Source organism: Sitophilus oryzae, unplaced genomic scaffold (assembly GCF_002938485.1).
Source record: "Sitophilus oryzae breed Bouriz unplaced genomic scaffold, Soryzae_2.0 scaffold_499_pilon_pilon, whole genome shotgun sequence".
Taxonomy (NCBI): Eukaryota; Metazoa; Arthropoda; class Insecta; order Coleoptera; family Curculionidae; genus Sitophilus; species Sitophilus oryzae.
The window spans coordinates 2963566-2989480 of NW_022147083.1; the positions used below are offsets into that span (position 1 = coordinate 2963566).

Here is a 25915-nt window from a genome sequence, read left to right on the forward strand (position 1 = left end):
TACAATAGAGGAGCTTTTTTCTTGTTAAAAATACCATACGATAGAAAAAAAAAGCGTCAAAGAAGACTGGAGAATGAAAATCGATGATAATTTTCGCGAGGTCAAGCCCTAAACGTCACTTACTTAACTTGTACTCTTCTTTATTAGCCGACCATACCAATAGGTACGGTAGGCTATTAGGATCGGTAAAAAAAAGTTTTTTTATTAGCTGACCATACCAATAGGTATGGTAGTCTATTAGGATCGGCAAAAAAAGGTTTTTTTATTAGCCGACCATACCAATAGGTATAGTAGGCTATTAGGATCGGCAAAAAAAAAGTTTTTTTAATTTTACTCAAAATGAGTTACTTGGGTCATAAATGACCTAAATACAAAATATTTTCATGGTGGCTGTCTGTCTGTCTGTCTGTCCGTCTGTAACACGATAAATCAAAAACCGCTGAACCGATTTTAACCAAATTTGGCACAAAAATACTATGGCACCCGAGAATCTGGCCATTAGTTTTTGGTGGGGGTGAGGTGTGTTGGTAAGGGGGTATGGGAAGGGGTTAAAAGTTTTAAAAAATCATAACTCCAAAATTACAGTAGCTCGCGAAACGCAGTTTTCAAATTAAGATTAGGAATAATATTTGCAACAAAATCCATACATATATAAAAGCTCAAAGGGTTTTCTTGTTATATCCATCCCGCCGAAACTGGTTTACCAATCTTGATGATTCTTGTTTTAAATGAAAGGTATATATGTCTAGATTTGTTATGGAAGTATTTTTAAATTGTTGAATGGCTATTTCTTTGTGTAAATCGACTAAATATTAAAACATACCTGAAAAACACCTACACACAATACCTCCAGAAATAAATTATTTGTCATTGTCAGTGGTTTGTCTTGTGGTTAGATTATATATCAAGTTTTTAGATATTTTAGGGATCAGTTCATACAGCCAGCTTTAGATACATAAATATTAGAACAAAGGTTCATTTAAACGACATTAGTGAATTAGCTACACAAAGCGATTTTAGGAAATTCATCCTCTTAGAGAGTAAAATTATTTCGGAACAATTTGTTGTATAAAAATTCCTTACTATGTGGTCTAGAAGAATGAAATCCTACAAAAAGAATTAGAAGAGATTTTTGAAATTCATCAACCAAATGGGTAAAGTTAGTAAAAATTTATATAAAACTTGGTGACCTCTGGATTATACACATAAAAATTGGCACAAAGGATCATTTAAAAGACATGAGTTAATTATTTGGATAAAGCGATTTTATGAAATTTGTAATCTTAGGGAGTAGAATAGGGAATGAAAGTTTGCTGTACGAAAATGCATTACTATAACATCCAGCAGTATAAAATTTTATACAAGGGTTTATTTAGTGACACAGCAATAATATAAACGAAATATTTCTTCTTCAATTATCCTTTAAGGAATAAAAAATAACTATAAATAGAGTATTAGTGCTCTTAATAAACCAAAAAAAGAGATGAAAAATAAAAAAAAATACCAAGGGAGTATATTAAGTAAAGCGACAATTGAAAATTTCAAATATTCATTTGAAAACTTCATATTTCAAAACTATTTATTTTAGTAATACAGTTTATATGGGACCATAGGTAGGGATTCTATCTATAGAGGTTAAATAATCATTTCACTATTTATTATTTTGGAGAGATTTTATTTTTTCAGATTTTACAAAATTTCTTTGAAATTGACTTTGGTTCGATTTCGAAAATAATCTATATATAAATAAGAAATAAAAAACCGCCCTGGAAGATCGCCATCCACCCTCTATCCAACCATACATAATTAGTTTCAGCGTTTCGGTCAATGGAAGTAGTTAGAAAAAATTAAAAAAAAGTGTTAAAAAAAGCAAGATTTCAAAAACATTTTGTGGCCAAAATTGAACTTCTTTGAAATACTTTGATTTCGATAACTTCTAGAATTATTAAGATTTTTTATTTCAGACGGCTCTAATCAAAAGTTTTATTTTTGGTATACAAAGTGTGTCATAAAGTCATATACAGGCGATGAAAAAATAAAAAACGGTTTTTAAATTTTCGAATTTTCTTAAGTACATAATAATATTTAAAGAGAATAAAAATACTCTTGAAATTGGAATATTGACGGATTTTTATAAATTTTAAGATTTTTTGTCGAGTGAGTCTTAAATAAGTGCAATTATTCTTAGCGGTAGTAGGTATATTTGACCCCAGAAACACGATTATGAGTTTTTTCGCGAAATTTTTTTTTGAAAATTTGGAATTTTTTGAAAAACCTTTTGGAATTTTTTTTAGTTTTTAGTTAAAAACCATAATTTCTTGATAATGTGGCAACATAGATAGGTAGTAGATTAAATTTACAAGAGAGAAAAACCCGAAAAGCTGCAGTGGTCAGAAAATCGACAATTGATAACTTTCATATGAAATACGAGTAGCTCTAAAACTCTTAAAAACATAGTTTAAATAGAGCATTTGTAAGGCTCAGTAGCTCTATATACAAAGTAAATCATTTAAAGCAATGCATGAACTATTCGAGGTGTAACGCGAACGTAGTCGCGGGAAAAACCTAGTTTGTAATAACATCAAATCAAATAAAAAAAATAATGCGATTTAATTATTAACTAATTATTAACAAAAAATATTTGTTTTAGTGGTTTGGTAAAGTAAATGGTAATTTGATATGTCGGTTCTTAAAAGCAGAAGTAATTTTAATCCAACGCCTATTTGCCAAAACAAAGGCCTAAGGCTGACAAAGGCGATCAAACAATTGATAATAATATGTGAGGGTCACGTCATGTCTGTTTTATGTCAAACAGATTAAGTAAGGTTTATGATAGTATCAGAGAAAGTTTTATCCATGGAAAAATAATATTGTTGTTGAAATGGAAATTAAAATATAACAGTGAATCGTTCTCTTTTTGTTCAAAATAATAACTTATATGTTTATTTTTTCAGGCAAACTCTTCATTAATATTTAGGATCTAATTTAAAAATAATCTGAATGTTTTAGGTTAACTACAGAGTGTCCTAATATTCCTTGGACATAGAACTTCAGACATCGAACGTATATTTCAAACCATAATAAATTCATTGGACACAGTAATTTACCTCTATACAAAAGTGCTTCGTTTGACCACCAGAGGGCATGAAACTTTAAAAAAATAAGCACATTTTTCCAGATATTTTAAGAATCGTTATTTCTATTTGAATGAAATTTCGGGTGCCTATGTGGTGCTCAGTGCTTAAGAAAATACTTGTGATTATTTAATTAATGTGATTATTTTTTTAAAGTTTGATGCCCTCTAACCGGAGAAACAAAGCAATTTTGTATAGAGGTAAATGGTGTCCAATGAAATTCTTTTGATTTCAAAAATACGTATCCATGGAGTATTGGGACACCCTGTATATTTCGGAGTGTATTTTATTTTTATAATATTTTAGACCTGCGGATATTATGACTAAACAACCGGTTATGATGACTAAAAAGACGCTATGATAAATAAAACTACCTACTTATTTTATAGTTTTTGCATTTTACATAAAATTCTAAACAGTTAGTGTATATAATATTGTCATTTTTTTCTGTTAGAAATAATATTACCTGAGAGGAAATAAATTTTTATTAACGATTTTTGAAGTAAAACTTCTTTACGCGCGCTGGTAGTAAAAATTTAAGGCCGTGAAAAGTGGTAACGATCGAAAAAGTGACAAGACGGCCTATGGCTTAAAAATACGTAGTGACGCGACGTGTATTTGTCACGTGTTTATCAAAAATATTATATTTTAATACAAATTTTGTGTTTAAAATTATTACTTGTAAAGTAAGTATTTGTTACACATAAAAAACTATTTTTTTTTATTTTACGTATATAAAACTATTTGTTACACGAGTTATGTCGTGATGCTACCTAGAAGTGCTGGATCATCATATTTCACATGTATAACCAGCAGTACGCGTAGTTGCGGCAGCTCAGACAATTTATTAGCTTCGACATTTTTAGTAGCTTAGACAATTTGTATTTCTCATTAGTTATTGTTAAGGCAGATGCCATTTCAAAAATTTGTAATTTTTAATTAACAAATATTTTAAAAACGAATTTGACTTTTCTAGTTATTTAACTCACGGAAAAACTATTTTTTCGCGTAAAAAACTATTTTTAAGCGTTTAAAAATATTTGTTGCGCGTAAAAAACTATTTGTTACACGCAAAAAACTATTTTTTTAAACGAAAAAAATATTTTTTTAATTTATTACTTTTTCAACATTTCAAACTTTTTCAAACTTGCAACCCATGTTCGTCAACAAAGTTGAAGAGGTAATATTTTGGCCATTTGTATAATAAACAATTTAAATGAAAGAAAGGAACCTACGTTGTGTTAAATATTTTTATATTGTGATTACATCGGATGCGCCTCGACAGAAGCAATATTTTGGGAAATTTGAGGAGAATAGGTTATGTAAATAAAACGCTAAATTTGTAAATAGCCCTACTTGATTAAATGAAATGAATGGAGTGCCGTACTCTGCCTGGTCACTATTCCTGAGAATCCAACTATGGTGTTCTGGACTTTAATAAAAGAGAAATAATAATATAGAAACTGTCCTCATAACTAGGTTTACAGTTTAATACATTCAAAACATGCCACATTTATATCGTTCTAAACTCAAGAGAGTTAGTTTAACGAGAAATCTAACCTAACCACCCGTAAGTACGAAGTCTCTGGTTGCGGAGATCGACGCTAAAGTTGAAGGTCTGGTATAAATATGTTTAGATCATAAGTTATATTCTATTTATTGTTTCTGGTTGCTCTTTTGCGAGCTAAGATATTCGTCCATGCACGGCCGTCTCACAAATCACAAACATCGGCACGAAGGAACAGTAAACGATTTTATTTAGATTACTTTTAAACTGAAATTATTTACAGCATAAATAGATTCCATTACATGCATACACATGTTATAATATTTTATACACATTTTATATATCTTTATTAGATCAAATAAATAAAGAACAGCTTTAGAACAGAAGCACAACAGGAAAAATTAAATATATTCGTTAGTTAACAATAGTTAAATAATGAAAAAAGAACATTTACTTTACCTCTAATAACATTCTTTGTCACAAAGCTTACGAACCAAAAATAACATCAATGCGTCTCGAATGGTAGTCTAAAAGCTATTCTTTAACAACTATCATCTCTGGTCTTCGCCTGATTTTACTCTCCCTAGTTTGTGAATAATATTTTAAAAATCAATAATTTTATATATGTATACAGAGTGTCTTAAAAATGAATGTTTTGAATTTAAAGAAATATGTCTATTTTTAAATAGGCGGGGTTCATCTCAATGTGTTTCAAATCTTTCAATTTAATAGCTTCAGAAGCGTAAGAAGTTTCAATTCAAATATGGGCACATAGTTTTTTTAAAACGATTTTTATAGAGAGTAAATTTACTCTACATAAATGTTTATGTAGCATGGTATTGAACTCTTACAAGAGTTCGACTTAATATTTTGTTTCCTCTTTTTACGCGATTAAACCGTTGGCTATTAGGAAAGCATAATGGTATATAATTTGAATAAAAGCCGACGGCGACGTCTGTACAAGTTTATACTCACATGTAGAGTTTAAGCTGATTTAGTAAGGCTTCGGTAATTCATCTTTTTAAAAGTAGAAATTATTCTAGGTTTAACTTTGTAAAATTGTTTGCCATATGTATTACGAGTTAAAAACGACAGCCTAAAACAGACAATACTGATGACTTGAATTCTGAAGTGGTCTTTTAAACGCAATTATAAAAATTAAATATTTGATAACATAAGAAATTAAAGAAAAATTTTAGTAAATTAAACTTTTAACAAAAATATTTTCATAAAAAAAATTTAATATTATAATAATTATAATAAATAATTAATATAAATAATTAATATTTTTATAAAAAAAAATATTTTTAATTGGCAATTATAACAATTAATTAAATTATTTACAATTACTAATTAAAAAATAGTTCAGTTATTTTAAGAGTAAATGGTAACGCTTGTAGGTACATCTTTTTATACAGTCAGGGTATGTAACTTACCCAGCCCCGCTTAAAGCAAACTCTTATCGAAGAAAGCTGAAGTAATTACTATTATTAATTTGAATTGATAGGTTAGGCATCACTAAAATTAAAGTAGATTGATCATTAGGACGTCCTAAGTTACGAAGGAAAGGTATACACTATTATATATGGCGAGCATCAAAGATAATTTATACTGATTTGTAAAAATGAGATTTTTCAAAACTTGACAACTCTTACAATAGATATAGGAGAACTACTTAGCATTCAAGCCTGCTGCTTAATGACACCCTTGAGACGGAAATCATGAATCGGTTGGGATATATTTTCTACGATAATTTGTAGTTCATTTCATATTATAAAGAGGAATTAATGCAGAACTATTGTATAGTTAATACACACTAAAAAAATATTGTAATACTTTATTAATGTTATTTAATAACTGGTAATTCATATCCTAATATATTATGTTGCATATCTTAATATATTATGTTGCATATCCTAATATATTATGTTGCATATCCTAATATATTATGTTGCATATCCTAATATATTAACTACTTTAATTTGATAAATATTTTACCGTATTGATTTTTTTATAATTATCTATACTAATATATAAAATCCTTAAGTGACTGACATACTGATTAATCACGATCCTGTTCAAACCACTCAACGTAAGAAGCTCAATTTTGGCATACAGGTTGATTTTAGGGTGTAAGAGGTTCGATAAGAAGGGATTTTTCGAAATTCCAGTTCCAAGGGGTTGAAACCACCTCTCAAATATTACAATATTTTTTATTTAAAAAATGGTCAGGTTTCCGAAAAAACGCTTAAAACGTATATTTTAATTTGTTTTTAACATATTTTAAGATTTTTTAAAAATGTATACAGGGTGTTTCGAAAAATCTGGTAATTGATTAATCACGATCCTGTTTAAAGCGCTTAACGTAAAAAGCTGATTTTTGGAAAACGGATTGACTTTAGGGTGTAGAGGTTCGATAAGAAAAACCGGTGAGTTTTTCGGAAAAACTCTTAAACACGTATATTTTATTTTGTTTGTATTGTTTTACATATTTTAAGATTTTTTAAAAATTTATACAGGGTGTTTCATAAAATATGACCATTGAGTAATCACGATTCTGCTTAAACTGTTTGACGTTTAAAGCTGATTTTTGGCAAACGGATTGACTGTGGGGTGTAGAAGTTCGATAAGGAGGGGTTACTGGATTGTTTTTTCTCATGCGAGAGTGAATCTAAATGTGAGAAAATTTTATCCAGTTTGTATGTAAATGGAAATTCTTGTTTTATCATCACCATTACAAATTCGACGCGAACGAAATTGCGGGTACACGTTAGTAATTTATAAGGCAATATACCGGATGTTTCTCAAAAGTGGCTCACCCCCAATAACTTTTTTATTATTTCAGTTAAAAAAACGAGTTAGTATATGGCATATATTAGGATTGATTGACATATTCAATAGTTGGTTTCGGTTACTTTCTGTTTTACCGGAAATAACTTCAACTTTTGATTTTTAAATGGCACTGGTATTTTTCTACTTTATTCTATAGAAAATATATTCCGAATAGAATAACATCATATGTCAATTTTTAACATTCTCGCTTAGAAAATCGTATTTTAAATTTAAATCCAGAGTGCCATGGCCTTGTTAAAAACACGAAATTGGAACCAATGAGTCTACTCAATTAAGAAAAAATAGCAGTTTAAATTAAGATTTTAACTGCTATTAAAATCTTATATTTATTATATAAGCTTTATACTAATCTTAATTTAAACTGTTATTTCTTCTTAATTGAAAAAGTCCAAAGTTGACATATGATATCATTCTATTTAGAATGTACATTTTCTTTCAAATGAAGTGAAACATACCAAGGGTGTCATTTAAAAATCAAAAGTTGTAGTCATTTCCGGTAAAACAGAAAGTGACCGAAAACAATTGAATATGTGAATGAATCCTAATTTATGCTAACTATACTAACATATCAAATCTCGTAATCTCGTTTATTTCTGAAACAATAAAAAAGTTTTTTTGACAAACACTCGGTATACATATAAAAAAGCATTACATGAAATTGGTTAAAAAAAAGAAACAAAAATCTGTAAAATAAGTTCTAATCAACATTTATGTACAAGTGCTGAAGAAATAAATTAATATAAATACAAAAATTAATGCGAATTAAATAATAGCTAATTATTAACAAAAATTTATTTATTTTATTTATTTATTTGATAGGTACTTTTCGGTACATTATTATCCAGCATCAGATTTTAGATATTTAAAAGCATTTTTGTGAACTAGAGCCATGTTAAAATGTATACTAATAATGTTGTGAATTAACACATGGAAATGTTAATTTTGTTTGATATGCTGTATTTGTTTAAAAAAACTCAGTAATAAATGTAATGCCATATGTTGTACTAACAATCGTAAGCAATTATCACATACCCAGTCGAAATTATTATAATTTTGTATTTTTTTAGAATACATATGAAAAGTGTCTGGTTTACTCGCACTTAAACAAAGTAACGCTTTTTAAAAAGCTGCTTTTTAGAGCATCTTAATGGCGTAAAGATGAAAGAGCACGCACTCAACTTCCAGACATTCAGGGCGTATTTAACTTTTGAAGTGAGTGAGGTTAAAAATCTTGACTATGTAAGTACTGGATTTCTTTGGCTATATAATATTACAGAATTTCAAGCTAGCTATACTAGAAATGGATTTAAATTAAAGGACACTAATAAAACACGTAGACATATATTTTGGTTTTTTAAATATACATTATAATTTTTATAACATGAAAGACTTTGTAGAGTCAACAATTTAAGTCAACGACGGACAAAATCCAAATTACAGAAAAAAAACTTTTGTATTAATATCTACGATAGATTACTTACTTTTATTTCTTTAATTTATCTATAGATATCTTAATATTTCTTAAACTTTTTTCAGCAAAGAATGCTTAAAACTTTAAAGTCAGTTTTCAAAATGCATTTTTAACACTTTTTATATATTAAACTGTGTTTTAAAAAATTCTGCGATTAAAAAAGTAGCTTTATTACTCTCGCTTTCTCTTTTTGTCTGTGTAAGATTTTTTGATCTCATGTAAAAGCAAGTCAGTTTATTTTATTTAGTTTCTATTCAAGCACCTATTCAAAAACTTTGTTATAAATTGTTAGTATCAATGTTAGGTATTCTTATTTCTGGAATAATTATAATGATGACAATGACTTGATTTGTTAACCGGTGATCAAATACTCCAATTCGCAATAAAACTATAAATTTGCTAAAATTTTTCCAAATGAGTTGTCCTATATTTTGTACAAAATTAATAAGAAATTTTGCACTGCACGACACTTAGGTTTATGATGGAAATACGTTCAATTTTTAATGTGCATGCGCAAAGTAAGGCCACGGCATATAAATCACACGGCAGGCCGACTCGCTTTGGCGGGAACGCTACGCGCATATCCTCGCTCACGCCGCCATTTGCGTTTCCATCAACAGAAAGTAACCAGTGTCGTAGTTTTTTCAGCGACAACACACAGTTACGGCAGATTCGGGTCAGTGGCGTGCGACTTAATTTATTTTGATTTTTTCTTGAGCGACATATTTTGTTTTTGTTGTTTTATTTTTGTTTATTATGTGATATATTTGGGTTTTCTAGTTTTATTTTCGTTTCTTATGTATTATAATTGCTAAAAGGTGGCCGGTGGCGTAGAGGTACAGGCTCTCGTCTACCAATCTCAAGGTAGTGGGTTCGAATCCCAAACCCGGCATTTCATCAGCCGACAATTTTTATTAAAATAAAAATAGTTTGGGTACCTAGGTCGACTCAGCCTTAAATGAGTACTTGGGATTCACAATCCTGAGGTAACGCGAAATTTCGAGAAACAATAGGCGGTTGAAGCGTAGTGCTAGCCACATTACCTTCCTTTGTATACCGAACGGCTCTAGTATGGGAAGCTGTACCTTGTTACTCCCAAGGCGTCAAACGCTATATACGGGAGCTAGTATTATTATAATGTAATATAATTTGTTTTAGTAGTTTTATTTTTGTTGTTCAAGAAAAGTTTCTTTCTGTTTCCTAGAGATCCTATTAGGTTTGTATATATGTGATTAATTATTTTAACATATTTTAGTTGTGAAAAAAAAACAGTAGTATACATATTAGGACATTCAGCTAAATAGGAAGATCTAATTAAAAATTTTAACAAACTTTAATATTAGTAAGATTTAATGTTAAATATTTAGTAAAATTTAATGTTGTATCTAGACATTAAAAACTAAATTTAAAAATCATTATACTATTAATTTAATTATAATTATAAAAGTAAATAAAATGAGTATATCTAAAATAAGTTAACAATACATTTTGAATATATAAATAAGGCCCACAAAAGGTACAAGTTGCGTTCTGTTCATTTTGAATTTAAAATGTTTACCAATTCACTTTGTAACCGTATAAAATACAATGCGGTACCTACTTCGTTGCGGTCCTGCCATGAAAAAAATAGAAGTTTCTCAAAAAAATTGTGGATTTATTAATTTGTGAAATTTGAATATTAATAAAATTTGCTACGCCCATTGATGGGCATAATTTGTACGTAGCCTATTTTTATAGTTCAATAAATATTTTATTGGTATTTCTTTAATTCTTGTTTGTAACTCCTGGCATGTTTTTGTTAGTTGCATGTTTTTTAATTTTAATTGTCTATTCTCTACAGTGAAATATTTAATTGATTTTTTCATTTTTACTTGTCGAGAAGTATGCGCGGTTAAGGATTCATTTGCTTGGACAAAAGTATTGTGTAAATAAAATTCAGTTTCAGTCAATTACAGTATTTTTTTAATACGACCCTGTCGTATTTTCTGAGAAATTTTTTGATACGTTTTAATCCGGCTCTGACTAGTTAACGATAATGGCTCCGTCAAGGTCAAATTTTATAGAAATTTTAAACAAAGGAATCTGAGCAGAGTTGGCGTGCCGATTGTTTTATGTGCCGTGGTAAGGCCCCGAAAATGACAAATCTATTGAACGTTTTATAAATGCATAAAGAAGGTATGAAAATGACATGTCCTGATGATGGAGACACCTTTCCTAATGCTAATCTGATGGCGTTCATATATCCACGTACGTATGATCTAGGACTGAAGATAACCACTTGTAAAGATAAATAAATCTGAAATATTGTGTTATATTTTTATTCAATTAAATAAATATGATATAAAAGATATATTCAGTAACATTAATGGAAGTGTGTGGAAAGAAACATCTAGAGTAATTTGATTGTCAGTGCCGTATATATATACGTTTCTCTTATAAAGCTTTCAGCAAAAGCATATCCTATGTCGGAAAACTTAATTTAATGTCTTTCTCTGCCAGGCGAGACTATCTTTGTAAAATATTAATTCTATCTTTTTACTGTCGCTTTTTTTCATTATTATTATTTACTTATTTTTGTATGGAGTACAGTAAAAATGTTGCATAAATAAATAAATACAAATATAAATATACACTGACCGGCAAAAAAATCAGGCCACTAAAAACTAGTCCCAATTTCAAAGTTGGATTTCTCGCCAACCACTCATTAGATTTTGATGATTTTTTTTAAATTGTAAATTAATTCCTTCTTAGCGCATGCTACGTCAGAAATTTTTATTCTGAATTTATTTTGAGCATATACAGAGCCAGGGCACAACAATAAGACGACGTTTCTTGCCCGAACTTTGTAACACCCTGTAGGGTGCAGTAGCTAAAGTAGCTATTGCTAAATCAAATCACATCGTAGACTCATCATTTTTGAGCAATTTGTTTTGTTAATTACATCATCTCTGTTTGTATTGGATATACGCTGCTTTAAAACAAACGCCTCGAAAAAAGTCCATTATTCAATTCAATTCACATGTAACACGCAAACTGAAGACATGCTCGACGATGTCCTTGGAAGTAGCTGGAGTCCTGTGGCAGGCCTTCTTGGAGGCAAGCTGTTTTCTTTTCGTTTTAGTCTTCGACGGATTGTTCTCTCACTAACTTGAATTCTACGCACGGCCTGTAGCAGATGTTGATTATGAAACTCTGTAATTCTACGATTTTCTAAAGTATTCTGGACAATAAAGCGGTCGTCAATTGTATTTGTTTTCCGTTTCCCTCCGGAACCCACTCGCCTGGTGAAATTTTCCGTTTCCATATACCGATTCCAGGCATCCTGAACTGTTGTTCGAGGTATACCCAGGGTATCGGACTCATAACGTTGACTTTGGCCATCCTCAATTAAAGCCACAATACGAGCAACATCCGTCAGAGATAATGGCATTTTTTAATTTGACAACCATAGTTGTCATATTGCAAATACTCATAAATCCGTTTTCGCCTATGTCGTCTTGATTATTTACACATTAAACTTTCTGTCTGCGAAGCATTTTTCCGAGTTCGTTTTAAAGCAGCGTATCTCCCGTATAAACAGAGATAATGTCGTGACTAAAAAAAATAAAATACTCACAAAAGATAAGGCTATATTGTGATTTGATTTAGCAATAGCTACTACAGCTGCTGCACCCTACAGGGTGTTAAAAAGTTCGGGCAAAACACTTTGTCTTCTTGTTGTGCCCTGTATATGCTCAAAATAAATTGGGAATAAAAATTTCTGACGTAGCATCCGTTAAGAAGGAATTCATTTACAATTTAAAAAAAATCATCAAAATCTAATGAGTGGTTTGCGAGAAATCCAACTTTGAAATTGGGACTAGTTTTTAGTGGAAGGTTTTTTTTGCTGGTGAGTTTATATAAAATATCATACAAAAAAAACAAAACTATTTTTTTTTAAATCAAAATGTATATAGGAGATAACGTAAATCAGCATACAATAAAGGAATAGTTAAAAATGTGTATTGAAAAATGGAATAGGTAAAATTAGGCACAAAAAGCATATAAAGGCGCTCAAAATAATACACAGTTTAATATAACAATGAAATAAATAAAAAAATGTTTTTTTTTGTTGCTTTACTATTTTAGTTGTTACTTTAAACTTACTATTTTAGTTGTTAGTTTAAACTTACTATTTTTACGATTGTTACTATTGTTGCGATTTGAATCCATGCTTGTTATAAACAATTTTTAATCCAAGCTTGTCATACTGCTTTACATTTTTGTACTGGATTTCCATGTTTCAGAATAAATAGGTATTGGGTATGGATTACTTCAGGTCGCATGCAGTAAAGAACATTCCGACAAAGAAAATGTAAATTCTTACAGTAAGTTCTGCGGTAAAGAAATACAGCTTATATTACAGTCTAGGAAAAAATGGAGTAAGATAAATTATACCGCGCAATGCTTAATTGTTACGTGTTGTGAGATTATGAAATATTTAATCTACTACCTATATATTATGGCCATATTATCTAAAATAAAAATATTTTTTGCCATATAACTGCCGTTTTGAAAAATCTGCCGTTTTTTAAAAATAATGAAAAATTGAAACTAACAAAAAGTTATGTTTGTTTGCCATTATGAGGAAACTAACCACCCTCTCGTTACCGGTTTTGGGGCCTATACCCCATCGTCAGACGAGCTAAACGGGCTGAATTTCTCAGAACGAAAGCTGAAGATTTTACAAAACAGCAGTTATATGGTAAGATATATTTTTTATTTTAAATATTACATAATATAGTGTTTGCCAATATTACATATGCTACCCGGTAGCGTAGAAGTACAGCCTCTCGTCTACCAATCTCATTCATCTCAATCTCAAGGTGTGGGTTCGAATCCCCCCGTTCGAATACCCGGCATTTCATCAGCCGACTATTTTTATTAAAATAAAAATAGTTTGGGTACCTAGGTCGACTCAGCCTAAAATGAGTACTTGGGATTCACAAGAGCTACTCCCAAGTCGTTAAACGTTATATACGGGAGCTATTATTATTATTATTATTATTATAAATATTACATATTGATACCGCAAGAACCCTTCACTTTATATTTATATTTATACAGCCGCATGAAAATGCTTCTTTCCATCTGTGTACTGGCGCTATTAGATCTTTATCTAATAACTCACCGACACTAAACTAAGTCGCCGGTTGAGGTAGAATTTTGTTTGTTTGCCGTTCTGGTAAATTCAGCCCGTTTAGCTCGTCTGACAATAGGGGATAGGCCCCGAAACCGGTAACGAGAGGGTGGTTGGTTTCCCCATAACGGGCAAACAAACATAATTTTTTGTTATTTTCAGTTTTTCATTATTTTTGAAAGCCGAAGATTTTACAAAACAGCAGTTATATGGCAACAAATATTTTTATTTTAAATATTAGGTACTGATACTGCAAGAACGCTTCACTTTTTGTTGACTTCACTTTTTGTTCAAAAATTCAAATTTTCATTTTTTTTGGCGAAAAAAACTCCTAGACGTGTTTCTGAGGTTGAAATATACTACCCCTAAAAATATTTGCACTTATTTAAGATTCACCCTGTATATCTATCATTTAATAAAATTTTAGTGGGTTTTCTACTAGTATCTACTCGGTTTGTAATTATAATATATAATATATCCTTTGATGATTATTCATTTTTATTGCAAATAACAGGTGTTTTAATATTCGCATATTTCAGAAGTTACCACTTTCTTTTCTTTTATTTTCTAGATGTCCTAATATGGGTCAGCCTTGGATGCTTGTTCGTGCTGCTGCTATCTTATTGGTGACAAGGCAAACACTGGCCCTGTCAGACATGTAAGTTTTATAATTGAATGTATTTATTAATAAGTTGTTCGAGAATCTGATAAGAAATGGGAAGCCCTGAGTTGATGACTGCAGAAATACATGGTTTCAATGTGCCAAATCTGTGTTTCCTCCAATGTGTTTCCTCCAGCCAAATGTGTTTCATCCAATGTGCTAAAAAGCAACAACCATTTGGTTTACGATTCGGTTCTAAAATATTTATGATACATGATTATATTGCATTGCTCCCAATAATTAGAAATAAACAATCGTGGGTATTTGGAAGGCTCAAATGGAACAATTATATTCTGTGCAACCTTTCGCGGCTTTATTGCCGCTTCTTCGGGCACTAAAATCTTTGCTATTTACTATTTACTATTTAATATTTACTCTCGTATTTATTATTTACTATTTTAATTTCTATTTCTAATATTCCTAATTAAATTTACTATTTTAATTCCATTTAGTATTTCAAATCACTTTTGTAGGCAGTTGGAATACTAAATGTGCCTGAAGAAGCAGCAATAAAGTCGCAGAACGTCGCACCGTTGATAGAAGAAATAAGAAGATGCGCAAACTTATGGGCGATTTCGCGGCACAAAATCTGTCCGAGATGTAGCTGGCGTTACCGTCAGCCTATCCGAGAATTCTGAGATTTAGTTTAGCTCTGCGTCGCTGCGCGCTGTTTAGTCGTTTACAGAGCAGCGGATAAAGAATACTGTACCGTAGCAGACCGTAGTTCTGCTTTCAGTCGACAGAGTGAGTGGATACCAAAGACAGTGTTGACAGAACTACTGATTAATCGGTAGATTTACGGATTTTTGGTACAGTACGTTAATAATACCAAAGAATATTATAGTTTTAAGAACTCTCGTGTGGAAGCTTTAGTGATTTGTCACACGGTGGCGCTTTTGAACATAATCGAAGCTTGAAAATGCTAATATTTTAAATTTTGAGGACTACGCGCGGCGATATTTCGTACGGTGTTGCCAAACATATTTTATTTCTCGATATTTAAAGAAATATGTATTGATTATATATTTCGTATTCGTTAGTACATGAGGCATCCTAAGGCTATAAAAACGTAGCCATGAAAATAAAATTTTAGATTTTTAATTTTTTTGTACCTTCTAATAAAAATTACTTCTATTCCAATAAAAAATTAACTAGTATGATTATGTGTTATCTGTGCTAGCATTAGGAAACTGGAGTAAATACGGAGAATATTAATTCGTTCTCTAAGATGAGCACTACTAAGTAATTTTTTAAAATTCGACCCATAAGGGGGTGTAATTAGATAAAGGGGTGGAATTATACAAAAAAAATCTCTACCTACTAGGAGTATGAACTTTTGCACAGATGTGGCGCATTTGAACATTGATAAGCGATTTTTGGAAATGTATAGCCTAAGGGTAGTGAAACTGGGGGGTGAAATTTTGTACAAAAAATGTTAGTTCTAGGAGTATGAAATTTTGTACAGTTTCCTTAAGTGACGAAAGTGAGTACCTAGAAGCTAATTTTTGACATGGATTTGACATGGGATGAAAATTTGTACAAAAGTTTGTTACAATCGGTTTTAGAAGTATGAAATTCTGCACAGACGTTCCTTATGTAACGTAATTTAGCACTAAGTAGCACTTTTTGGAAATTTGCCCTCTAAGGGTGTGAAATGAGGGGTGAACGTTCTGAAACAATTCTGTTGAAGGAATATGAAAATTTGCACAGAGGTTCCTTATGTAGCGTAATTGAATAATTAGAGCGCGATTTTTGGAATTCATTCCTTAAGGGGGTAAAACTAGGGGTGAAAATTTATATAATTTTTTATGTAAAATCCGTTCTAGGACTAGGAGTATGAAATTCTGTTCAGAGGTCCCTTAAATGATGAAAGTGAGTACCCAGAAGCGAATTTTAGGCATGCATCCCCTAAAAAATAAGGGATGAAAATTTGTACAAAAATTTGTTAAAATCGGTTTTAGAAGTATAAATTTTGCAGACTTTCCTTATGTAACGTAATTTAGCACTAAGAAGCAATTTTTGGAAATTCGCCCTCTAAGGGTGTGAAATGAGGGGTTGGACGTTCTGGAACAATAAATTCTGTTCAGAATTTGCACAGAGGTTTATTATGTAGCGTAATTGAATAATTAGAGCGATTTTTGGAATTCATTCCTTAAGGGGATAAAACTAAGGGTAAACATTTGTATAATTTTGTAAAATCCGTTCTAGGACTAGGAGTATGCAATTTTGTACAGAGCTCCCTTAAGTGATGAAAGTGAGTACCTAGAAGAAAATTTTGGACATGCACCCCCTAAAAAATAAGCACTCCCTATAAAACAATTAAAATAAAAAAAAATTGTCTATAGGGGTATAAAAAATATATAACAACCTGGGAATAGGTTGTGACCAAACCAAACCAAACCAGACCTACTGAATATACATATAAAATTTTATCAAAATCGGTCTAGCCGTTTTGGAGATGGTAACAAAAAATTAAAAAAAAACAACGCCTATTAAAAAATAGGGGATGATGGTGGAACGGTGAAAATTTAGGGTTATTTGTATTTTTTAATGCCAACTAAAAAATAAAAACATTTTTTTCTTTTCAAGAAATAAAAAATGAGGGTGGCCTACCCTCTCGGCTACCCTTACCACATAAGGGTATAAAAAATAGATAACAACCTATTCTTAGACGTACTGAATATACATATAAAATTTTATCAAAATCGGTCAAGCCGTTTCGGGAATGGTAACAAAAAATTTAAAAAAAAACAACCCCTATTAAAAAATAGGGGGATGATGGTAGAACGGTGAAAATTTTGGGTTCTTTGTATTTTTTAATGCAAAATAAAAAAATAAAAATATTTTTTTTTTCAAAATATAAAAAAATGGGAATGGGCTACCCTTATCACTTAAGGGTATAAAAAATAGATAACAAACTATTTTCAGACTTACTCAATATACATAATAAAATTTCATCAAAATCGGCCAAGTCGTTTCGGAGATGGTAACAAAAAAACAACCCCTATTAGAAAATAGGGGATGATGGTAGAACGGTGAAAATTTAGAGTTGTTTGTATTTTTTAATGACAAATAAAAAAAATTAAAAATATTTTTTTTTATCACTTAAGGGTATAAAAAATATATAACAACCTATTTTCAGACCTACTCAATTTACATATAAAATTTTATCAAAATCGGTCTAGCCGTTTTGGAGATGGTAACAAAAAATTAAAAAAAAAACAACGCCTATTAAAAAATAGGGGATGATGGTGGAACGGTGAAAATTTAGGGTTATTTGTATTTTTTAATGCCAAATAAAAAAATAAAAACATTTTTTTCTTTTCAAAAACGAAAAAAAATGAGGGTGAGCTACCCTGTCGGCTACCCTTATCAGTTAAGGGTATAAAAATAGATAACAACCTATTCTTAGACGTACTGAATATACATATAAAATTTTATCAAAATCGGTCAAGCCGTTTCGGAGATGGTAACAAAAAACTTAAAAAAACAACCCCTATTAAAAAATAGGGGATGATGGTAGAACGGTGAAAATTTAGTGTTGTTTGTATTTTTTAATGCCAAATAAAAAAAAATTAAAATATATTTTTTTTTTCACAAAATAAAAAATAGGGGTGGACTACCCTTATCACTTAAGGGTATAAAAATATATAACTACCTATTCTCAGACCTACTGAATATACATATAAAATTTCATCAAAATCGGTTAAGCCGTTTCGGAGGAGTACGGTAACCAAAACTGTAACACGGGAATTATATAAGATAATATTATATGTAAACTACGGAGTGCGGAGAACGGAAAGACTGATTATAGCAATAGATAATATTTAAAACTATAATTTAAAACTATTCAAGAAAGTACACACAAAACAAGGCAACGCCGCGCGTCTATTCGTTCAATTTCGAGCAAAATAGCGAGGCACCACGAAGTTGGGGCCTCGCTCGCCAAAGCGAGGCCCCATCGACAGATCAGATTTTGAAGCGAGACGAGACTTCTAGGGTATTAAGATATTCTTTGATAATACGGATTTTCTATCATTAAACAATTTAATATAATTTTATATGATTAAACAAAGAACGGCGTCAGAGTTGGCCGTTTCAAGCTCGTCATTTCCAAGCCAACTAAACGACTTTTTTCGATCATACGATACATTTAGTACCTATAAAATAAATTTTATTTTTGTTGTTTATTCTGTGTTTAACACGAATAAATTTTCAATACATAAACGGCGATTTTTCATCCAAATATATTTTCCTCAAAGGTTTTACAGATACTACACATTTTAATATGGCAACACTGTCGCTTTCAGATCCACACCGTCCTCGATATGCCTTCGCTGGCCGAATTAGAGAATATTATGGTGTGTACAGACAAATTTAAGGGAGTCTTAAATTAAGTGTAGCTTTGAATGTGATTTCATTTGTGACTTTTTAAATTCGTTTGTCAGATTCAAATTCACAGCTCCACTTAACTTAAGACTCCCTTAAATTCGTCGGTGCAAACCATGCACCATTAGTGTTTTATGCGTTGACCGCAGAACGATAGGTGTCTCTACCATACAGCACTTGAGACGTAAGGGGAAATCAAATCAGCCTTGTCACAAATTCGCCCATTTGCGTAGGTTGCGTATCTTCCCAATTCTTTTAATCAACGGTCACAAGGTCCCAATAGCCACGATTTTTTATTTCTACATTTATAATACTAAACTAAATTATATTAACCTATTGCAAATATTATATTTCTAGTAAAATTGTAGAATATTTACAACTGTATAGTATAGAAAGATAAAAATTTAGTACAAAAAGATAATAATTTTGGACAAACATTCTACACGCATCGTAAATTTTAAATAATTGGGATTACAGGATTGAGAAGAAAGACTCTGGGGTCGGTATTTACATGTTTCAGAATGAATAATTGATATGGCGATCCATAAATATGAGAGAGAAAAATGTGACATTGTTTATTACATACTAATGCAATTCTTTATTTCACCAGTGGGACAATATTCTTGCTTTTCTTTCTTTGTTAGAAACATTTTATTGTACTGAACAAATTCATGGCATTTTGCACAATGTAGATGTAACATTTAAAAAAATATAAATGCATTCTTATCCTCTTCTTTAGCTTAGCAATGATATTCTACAACAGTTATTAAAATCTTCATTTTGCTTTGCTATTTTCAATTATTCTAAATGTTCCATTGAAAAATATATATTTTTCCAAATTGGACAAATTGTATCAAATCATCTTTTATATTATAAATATAAAAAATACAATTGGGAATACCGACAAAATTGAGTTACCTCAATGTGGCACGGCTGAGCCAGTGATTGACATACTATGAAGCCAGTCGGCATCAGGATTTTATTCAAGTTTGAAAGTACCTATAAAAATCATAACACAATGTCTAGGAAGTACATTAATAAATAATAAAATTTATATTACACACATATGTATACTTTTTAATAACCCGCACATTTTAATACCTAATATGTAAATTTATTAATACAAATTAAAATAGTACCAAAGAAAGAGTAGCAACGGATCTAAAGTTAACATCAAATCAAAAATATTTTCGATAATAACACAAAATAATATTAACAAAGAACACTTCATTTAGACAATACCCTTTTTACAAGGGTCACAAATATAATACCGTATAGTCAAAAAAAAAACGGCGTCAGCGATGGCCATGAAATGAAGATCGCTGTCATTTTATATGTAAATTTATATGGGAAATGACATCGATTGTCATTTCCCAGCCGACTGGACGTTTTTTTTTTGGTTCATACGGTATTTATTATTTTTATCTTATGCAAATACATGCATTGTATTCGGCATTTGAGATCCATATTAAATAGTAATTATGATATTACACAACCCCCGGTGTGACCTTGTGAATATTTCGTTCAAAAACATCTGAAGGAGAGACGTTTACCTCACCTTCCTTAAATCCTGCAAATAAACTTTTGATATACCGGGTGCGTCGCAAAAAGCGGCTCACCCCTATAACTTTTTTATTTTTTCAGATAAAAAACGAGATTTGGTATGTTAGTATATGAGAAAAATTAGGATTAATTGACGGATTCAATTGTTTTTGGTCGCAACTTTTGATTTTTAAATGACACCCTTGGTATTTTTTTACTTTATTCCATAGAAAATGACATTCTGAATAGAATGACATATCACATGTCAACTTTTGTCATTCTCGCTAAATAAAAAATCGTATATTAAATTTTAATCTAGAGTGCGATGGATATGTTAAAAACACTAATTTATAATCAAGAAGCCTTGGAAAAATAGATTTGATCGTCTAATGTTTTTAGTGTCTTCTCCTGGCCCGTTAAAAGATGTCCAAATTGTATTTTTAATCATATCTCAAGTTTTTCAAATGGAACGAGGGTGGCTCATAAGCATATTTAGAAAAGCATTTTGTTACGAATAATTTGATACCACACCTTGATATTTCGAGTCAAATTTTCGTTATGAACTGCATGTTATAATTTCAAATAAACCATATGTAAAAATGTCAAAAGTTGACATATGATATGATGTCATTCTATTCAGAGAGTTATTTTCTTTCGAATAAAGTAAAAAATACTGAGGGTGCCATTTAAAAATCAAAAGTTGTTGTCATTTCCGATGAAACAGGAAGTGACCGAAAACAATTGAATACATCAATGGGTCCTAATTTATGTCATATACAAACATACCAAATTTCGTTTATTTAACTAAAAAAATTAAAAAAAAGTTATAGGGGTGAATCACTTTTGAGACGCCCCCAGTATATAAATTGGTTTTTGTACATTATACCTATTGTTACTATTACAAGAACTCTGTGGATTTCAATGAAATATCAGACATGTTAATTTTCTGGTTGAATTCCTTGTCGTATTTACTTATTTTGGGATATTGCTATAGTCTGTCCAACGACAAAATCCTTGAGTGATATGTGTCTGTCATTTTAATTTCAAGGTAGTTTATTTTATTTTACAAAGAAATAGGTTGGTACAACTGGAACGCATAGCAGGAAATTAATATATTTAAAATTTGACTGATAAGTGATTACTTTAAAATATTGTGAAAAAAACTGTATTAAACGGAAAAAATGTAATCGAATTATTTTATTTAAAAAAAAACGGGTATGTGTTAATACAAAACAAACAAGAACAAAACACCAATTAACTTATTGAATGTCAAAGTCACCTTTTCTTTAAAAACTACTTTTATTTTTGAATGAATTACATTTAAGTTTTATTTAATTATATAAAATCTAAAAAATTGACATCTGTTTTAAAAACTAACTAGCTTGAAGAGCTCGTGCGACACAGTGTAAAAAATAGAATCTGTACTTGGAAAAATGCTAGTCTATTGTTGTCTATTCAGCACTTATACACACACACACACACACACAATATAACTCCTCCCTTCTCAGAGACAGCTATACCGATTGAGGGGGTAGCTGGATATTTCTTGAAGGTGGTGGTTGAACGTCACGTCGACATCTGGGGAACTTCTTATATATCAGGTAGATGCAAAGGATGAAAATTACCAGGTACAAAAGCAGTGTCCACAGGCTTGGATATTTCCTGACTTCGTCAAATACCAGGTGTGGTTGATTTTCAATTAGTTGATTTTTCAATGTGTGGAGATTGTCGAGTCTTATTTCAGATATTTGGCTTGTTAAATGTAGAGTCGGTAGGATCTTATCATCTTCAGTAACATAGTCGTCGAATAAAATCAAATCATTGGTAGTATTAATTATTTTCCTTTCATTGATTATTAATAAATCGTTCACTAAGGTCTCACAACCAGGTGGTATTTCAAAGATATATGTACCTTGAAATTTAGCTCTCTCTTCTTGTTTTGAAACATTTCAAGTGTGCTTGAACTTCATAAGGGAGTACAACGAGCCATTGGTTTGTATTGTCTAGTTGATTGACAATAGGCTGTGTTATTTTAGTTCGACTTGCTTACAGTTTTTATTGTTTGTTTTTGATTGCAATAATTGAACTGAACATGGACTGTTGTAGCTGACTTCTTTAAAGAGGGGTGTCGCAGATGTAATAACTATCCATTGCTTCTTTGCAAAGTTCATTTTCGAATGCATAGTGCAATTGACCTTTTATCAAGTATTTATTAACAGGTAAAATTGCCTTGAAGAGACTCTCTTATAATATATAGGTATAGAAAATAAATGAAAATAAGTGAAACTCATCTGAAATGTTATAGGAAAATGAAATAAATATGTTATTTTATTATTTAAAATAAAAACATTCTAATTCAATAATATTTTCATAATACAATATATTATCGATCTTAACAGGCAAAGGCATAAGATTTTCACCTACTTGAGCCTGTATGTTTTTAACTCAATAAAGAGATCATCTGTTTTTATTATACTTGGATGCATTATTTTTAATTTGGAAAAAGTTAATGAATTTTCGATATCTTGTAAAATAGAATCGATGGTTTCATACATAATGATTAATTGATTTAATGTATCTTTTATAAAGTGAGAATTCTGAGAATAAGTTGTTGAGTTTATTATCAAAGCAATATCGTTAAATTAAATTTATCAATTACACCTATAGATAGATAATTTTGCTTTCGAATATTTTCCTCTAAACTGTTTTGGTTTTTCTGTAAATTTTGAATTAGTTTTTCATAACGTTCGCCATCTGAAGCGTCTAAATTTCCAGTTACTGCTTTAAAAACTGAGCCTACAACATAGTTATGTGAGAGGAAATAGCATGGTTTTCCCACGAAGACGCGAGCGAAACCGAACTTATAAATATAACCAAGCGCATTAAAATTGTCATTCTGTTCTTAACCATTGTATTCATTGTATCTGTTAAACATACTTTGTGAAAAATAAAATTTTTTAAAAAAGTATTTTCGTTGTCGAAATCCATAATTGGCGCAGTCGGTAGGATTGGTGCAGTTTGTCGCAACAAAAATCATTGAATTGATTATCGCGAAAAACGCGGATTTAATCCCTTAGTGCCGATCCGAACGAACACTTCTGGAAAGCCACGGCATCGAGTCCGATTTTCAGTAGTGTAAGGAGTGAGACATCGAAAGCCGAATACCAGAGCAGAGTCCAAATTGGTTTTGTCACCCCGTTGAGTCGGTAAGTGCCAAGTCCTTTTTGTCAATTTCTTTTACTTTCCTGTTTAGAAATCTCTTTTTATTTTTAAGTTAAGGTGAATTAGCTACTTAAGAAAACAAAACGATTTTTTTATTTTAGTTATTTAAATATACGAATACATATTTTACCTATATTATATTTTGCTATCGTAATTTCTCTATTTTATTTTATTTTAATTTTTATTCTTTTATGAATATTGACGATTTGACGAATTGAATTTTCTAAATAAACTAGTTTTAAAATCAAATAAGATGGAAAATCAGCCAAGCTCAAACACAAAATAATCTGCAAATGCTTAAAATGTATGTAGACATTATTCCTAATTTTGACGGAAATTCTATTACCTTACACAGTTTATTTCTGCATGCGACTTTCTCTTTACAACTTTTGGTAATTCTAGAGAGGCGATTATGATAAATTATTTAATTAGAGTAATACAAACTAAGTTAGTCAGGTAGAGCTCAACTATTAGTAGGTTGCCGATCAGAACTAGATACTTGGCAAAAATCAAAGATGCATTGCAAGCCTGTTTTGGCGACAATAGAAGCTTGGAATGTTTAAGAACAAGATCTTTTTTATGGCTAAGCCAAATAAAGGAGAAACGTCTTTGGATTTTGCTAAGAGATTGCAAATATTACGTAGTCAATTAGCTCAAAAATTAAACAGTCTTCCTCTGACTGAAATGCCGATTTCGACCAAAACAATTTATCAAAAGCAATACGAGCAAATAGCCCTAAGAACTTTTTATTCGTAACCTCCCTGGACCTTTACAAAGCATAACACGACTAAAGAAGCCCCGAAAATCTCGAAAGTGCTCTCACAATCATAACCGAAGAAGAAAATTTTCAGTACACTCAAAATTTATTTAAACAACCCCAGTCCACTTTTAATAACATAAAACCACACACACCCATACCAACCACACCTCATCCATATTTCACACAAAGAGCTCATCAGTCTAATCAATCTAATCCACAATATAATTATCCGACAAATTTCCAAAACCAGTCTCCAAGATTCCCCCCACCTCAAAACCAGAACCGTAATCAAATCCCCAGTCAATTTTAAATCAAGGACCCCCAATTTTCCTTCTCAACCCATAAACATTCAGACACAATATGTGCCTAGACATTACCCGACCAACAGACAAGTATTTGGCCCTCCAAAAGATGTATTCAAACCCACGGGTCAGAAACCTTTAGATAAAGTGGAACCTATGTCGACCACGTCTCGAATCCCAAGCCTTAGACGCCCAGTTTCTAATTTCTTTAAACCTACAGGTCCGCGAAATTTTTATTTCGCAGGAGTTGTTCCAAATCGATAATCAATCGAACATCGATAACCCAACTGATTTACCCTTTGATGAGACCGACAACATAGAACAATACGAAACTGATAATTACGAACAATTTTATACCGATGATGGCTCACAAAATAATCAAAATTTTGAAACCTTTGATAATTCTTATGACTGAAAACACCGGAAATTTTCAGGATCCTGGCCCAAGCCAGAACCAAACATAACTTTAACTGAAATGCATACCGAAATCAATAGTAATTTACCATATATTAAAATCAATAATCCACCAATAAAATTACTTATTGATACTGGTTGCTCTCAATCAATATTAAGACCCATAATTGCTGAAAAATATTTTCCTAATGAAATTTTCCAACAGGAAACCCTGATTAAGACAGGTATTGGAGAAAAATTGGTTCGATTTAAAGCGAATATACCTGCCTTTTCAGAATTAAAAATTAACGAGACAATTACATTTACACTTTTCGATTTTCATTCATTTTTTGATGGAATTTTGGGTTTAGATCAATTGAAAAAATTAAAACTTTTTATTGATTTAAAAAATAATTTCCTAGTAAATGACATTCTTAAAATTCCATTACATTTTAATAAAACGGAAAATATTTCTCACGATGTATCGGTCAATAGCTATGAG

The 25915-nt window shown here is 30.8% G+C and overlaps 1 protein-coding gene across 11 annotated transcripts in view; it reads left to right on the forward strand.

Moving 5' to 3' along the window:
- LOC115886812 (glycine receptor subunit alpha-4) overlaps positions 1-25915 on the forward strand; it is a 440445-nt gene that overhangs the window by 264338 nt on the left and 150192 nt on the right. For all 11 annotated transcript variants that reach the window (XM_030906104.1, XM_030906106.1, XM_030906108.1 and 8 more), the window contains exon 3: positions 14716-14802. In XM_030906104.1, coding sequence (XP_030761964.1) covers positions 14726-14802 — 77 coding nt within the window. In that variant the 5' untranslated portion in view covers positions 14716-14725. The remainder of the gene's footprint in view (positions 1-14715; positions 14803-25915) is intronic.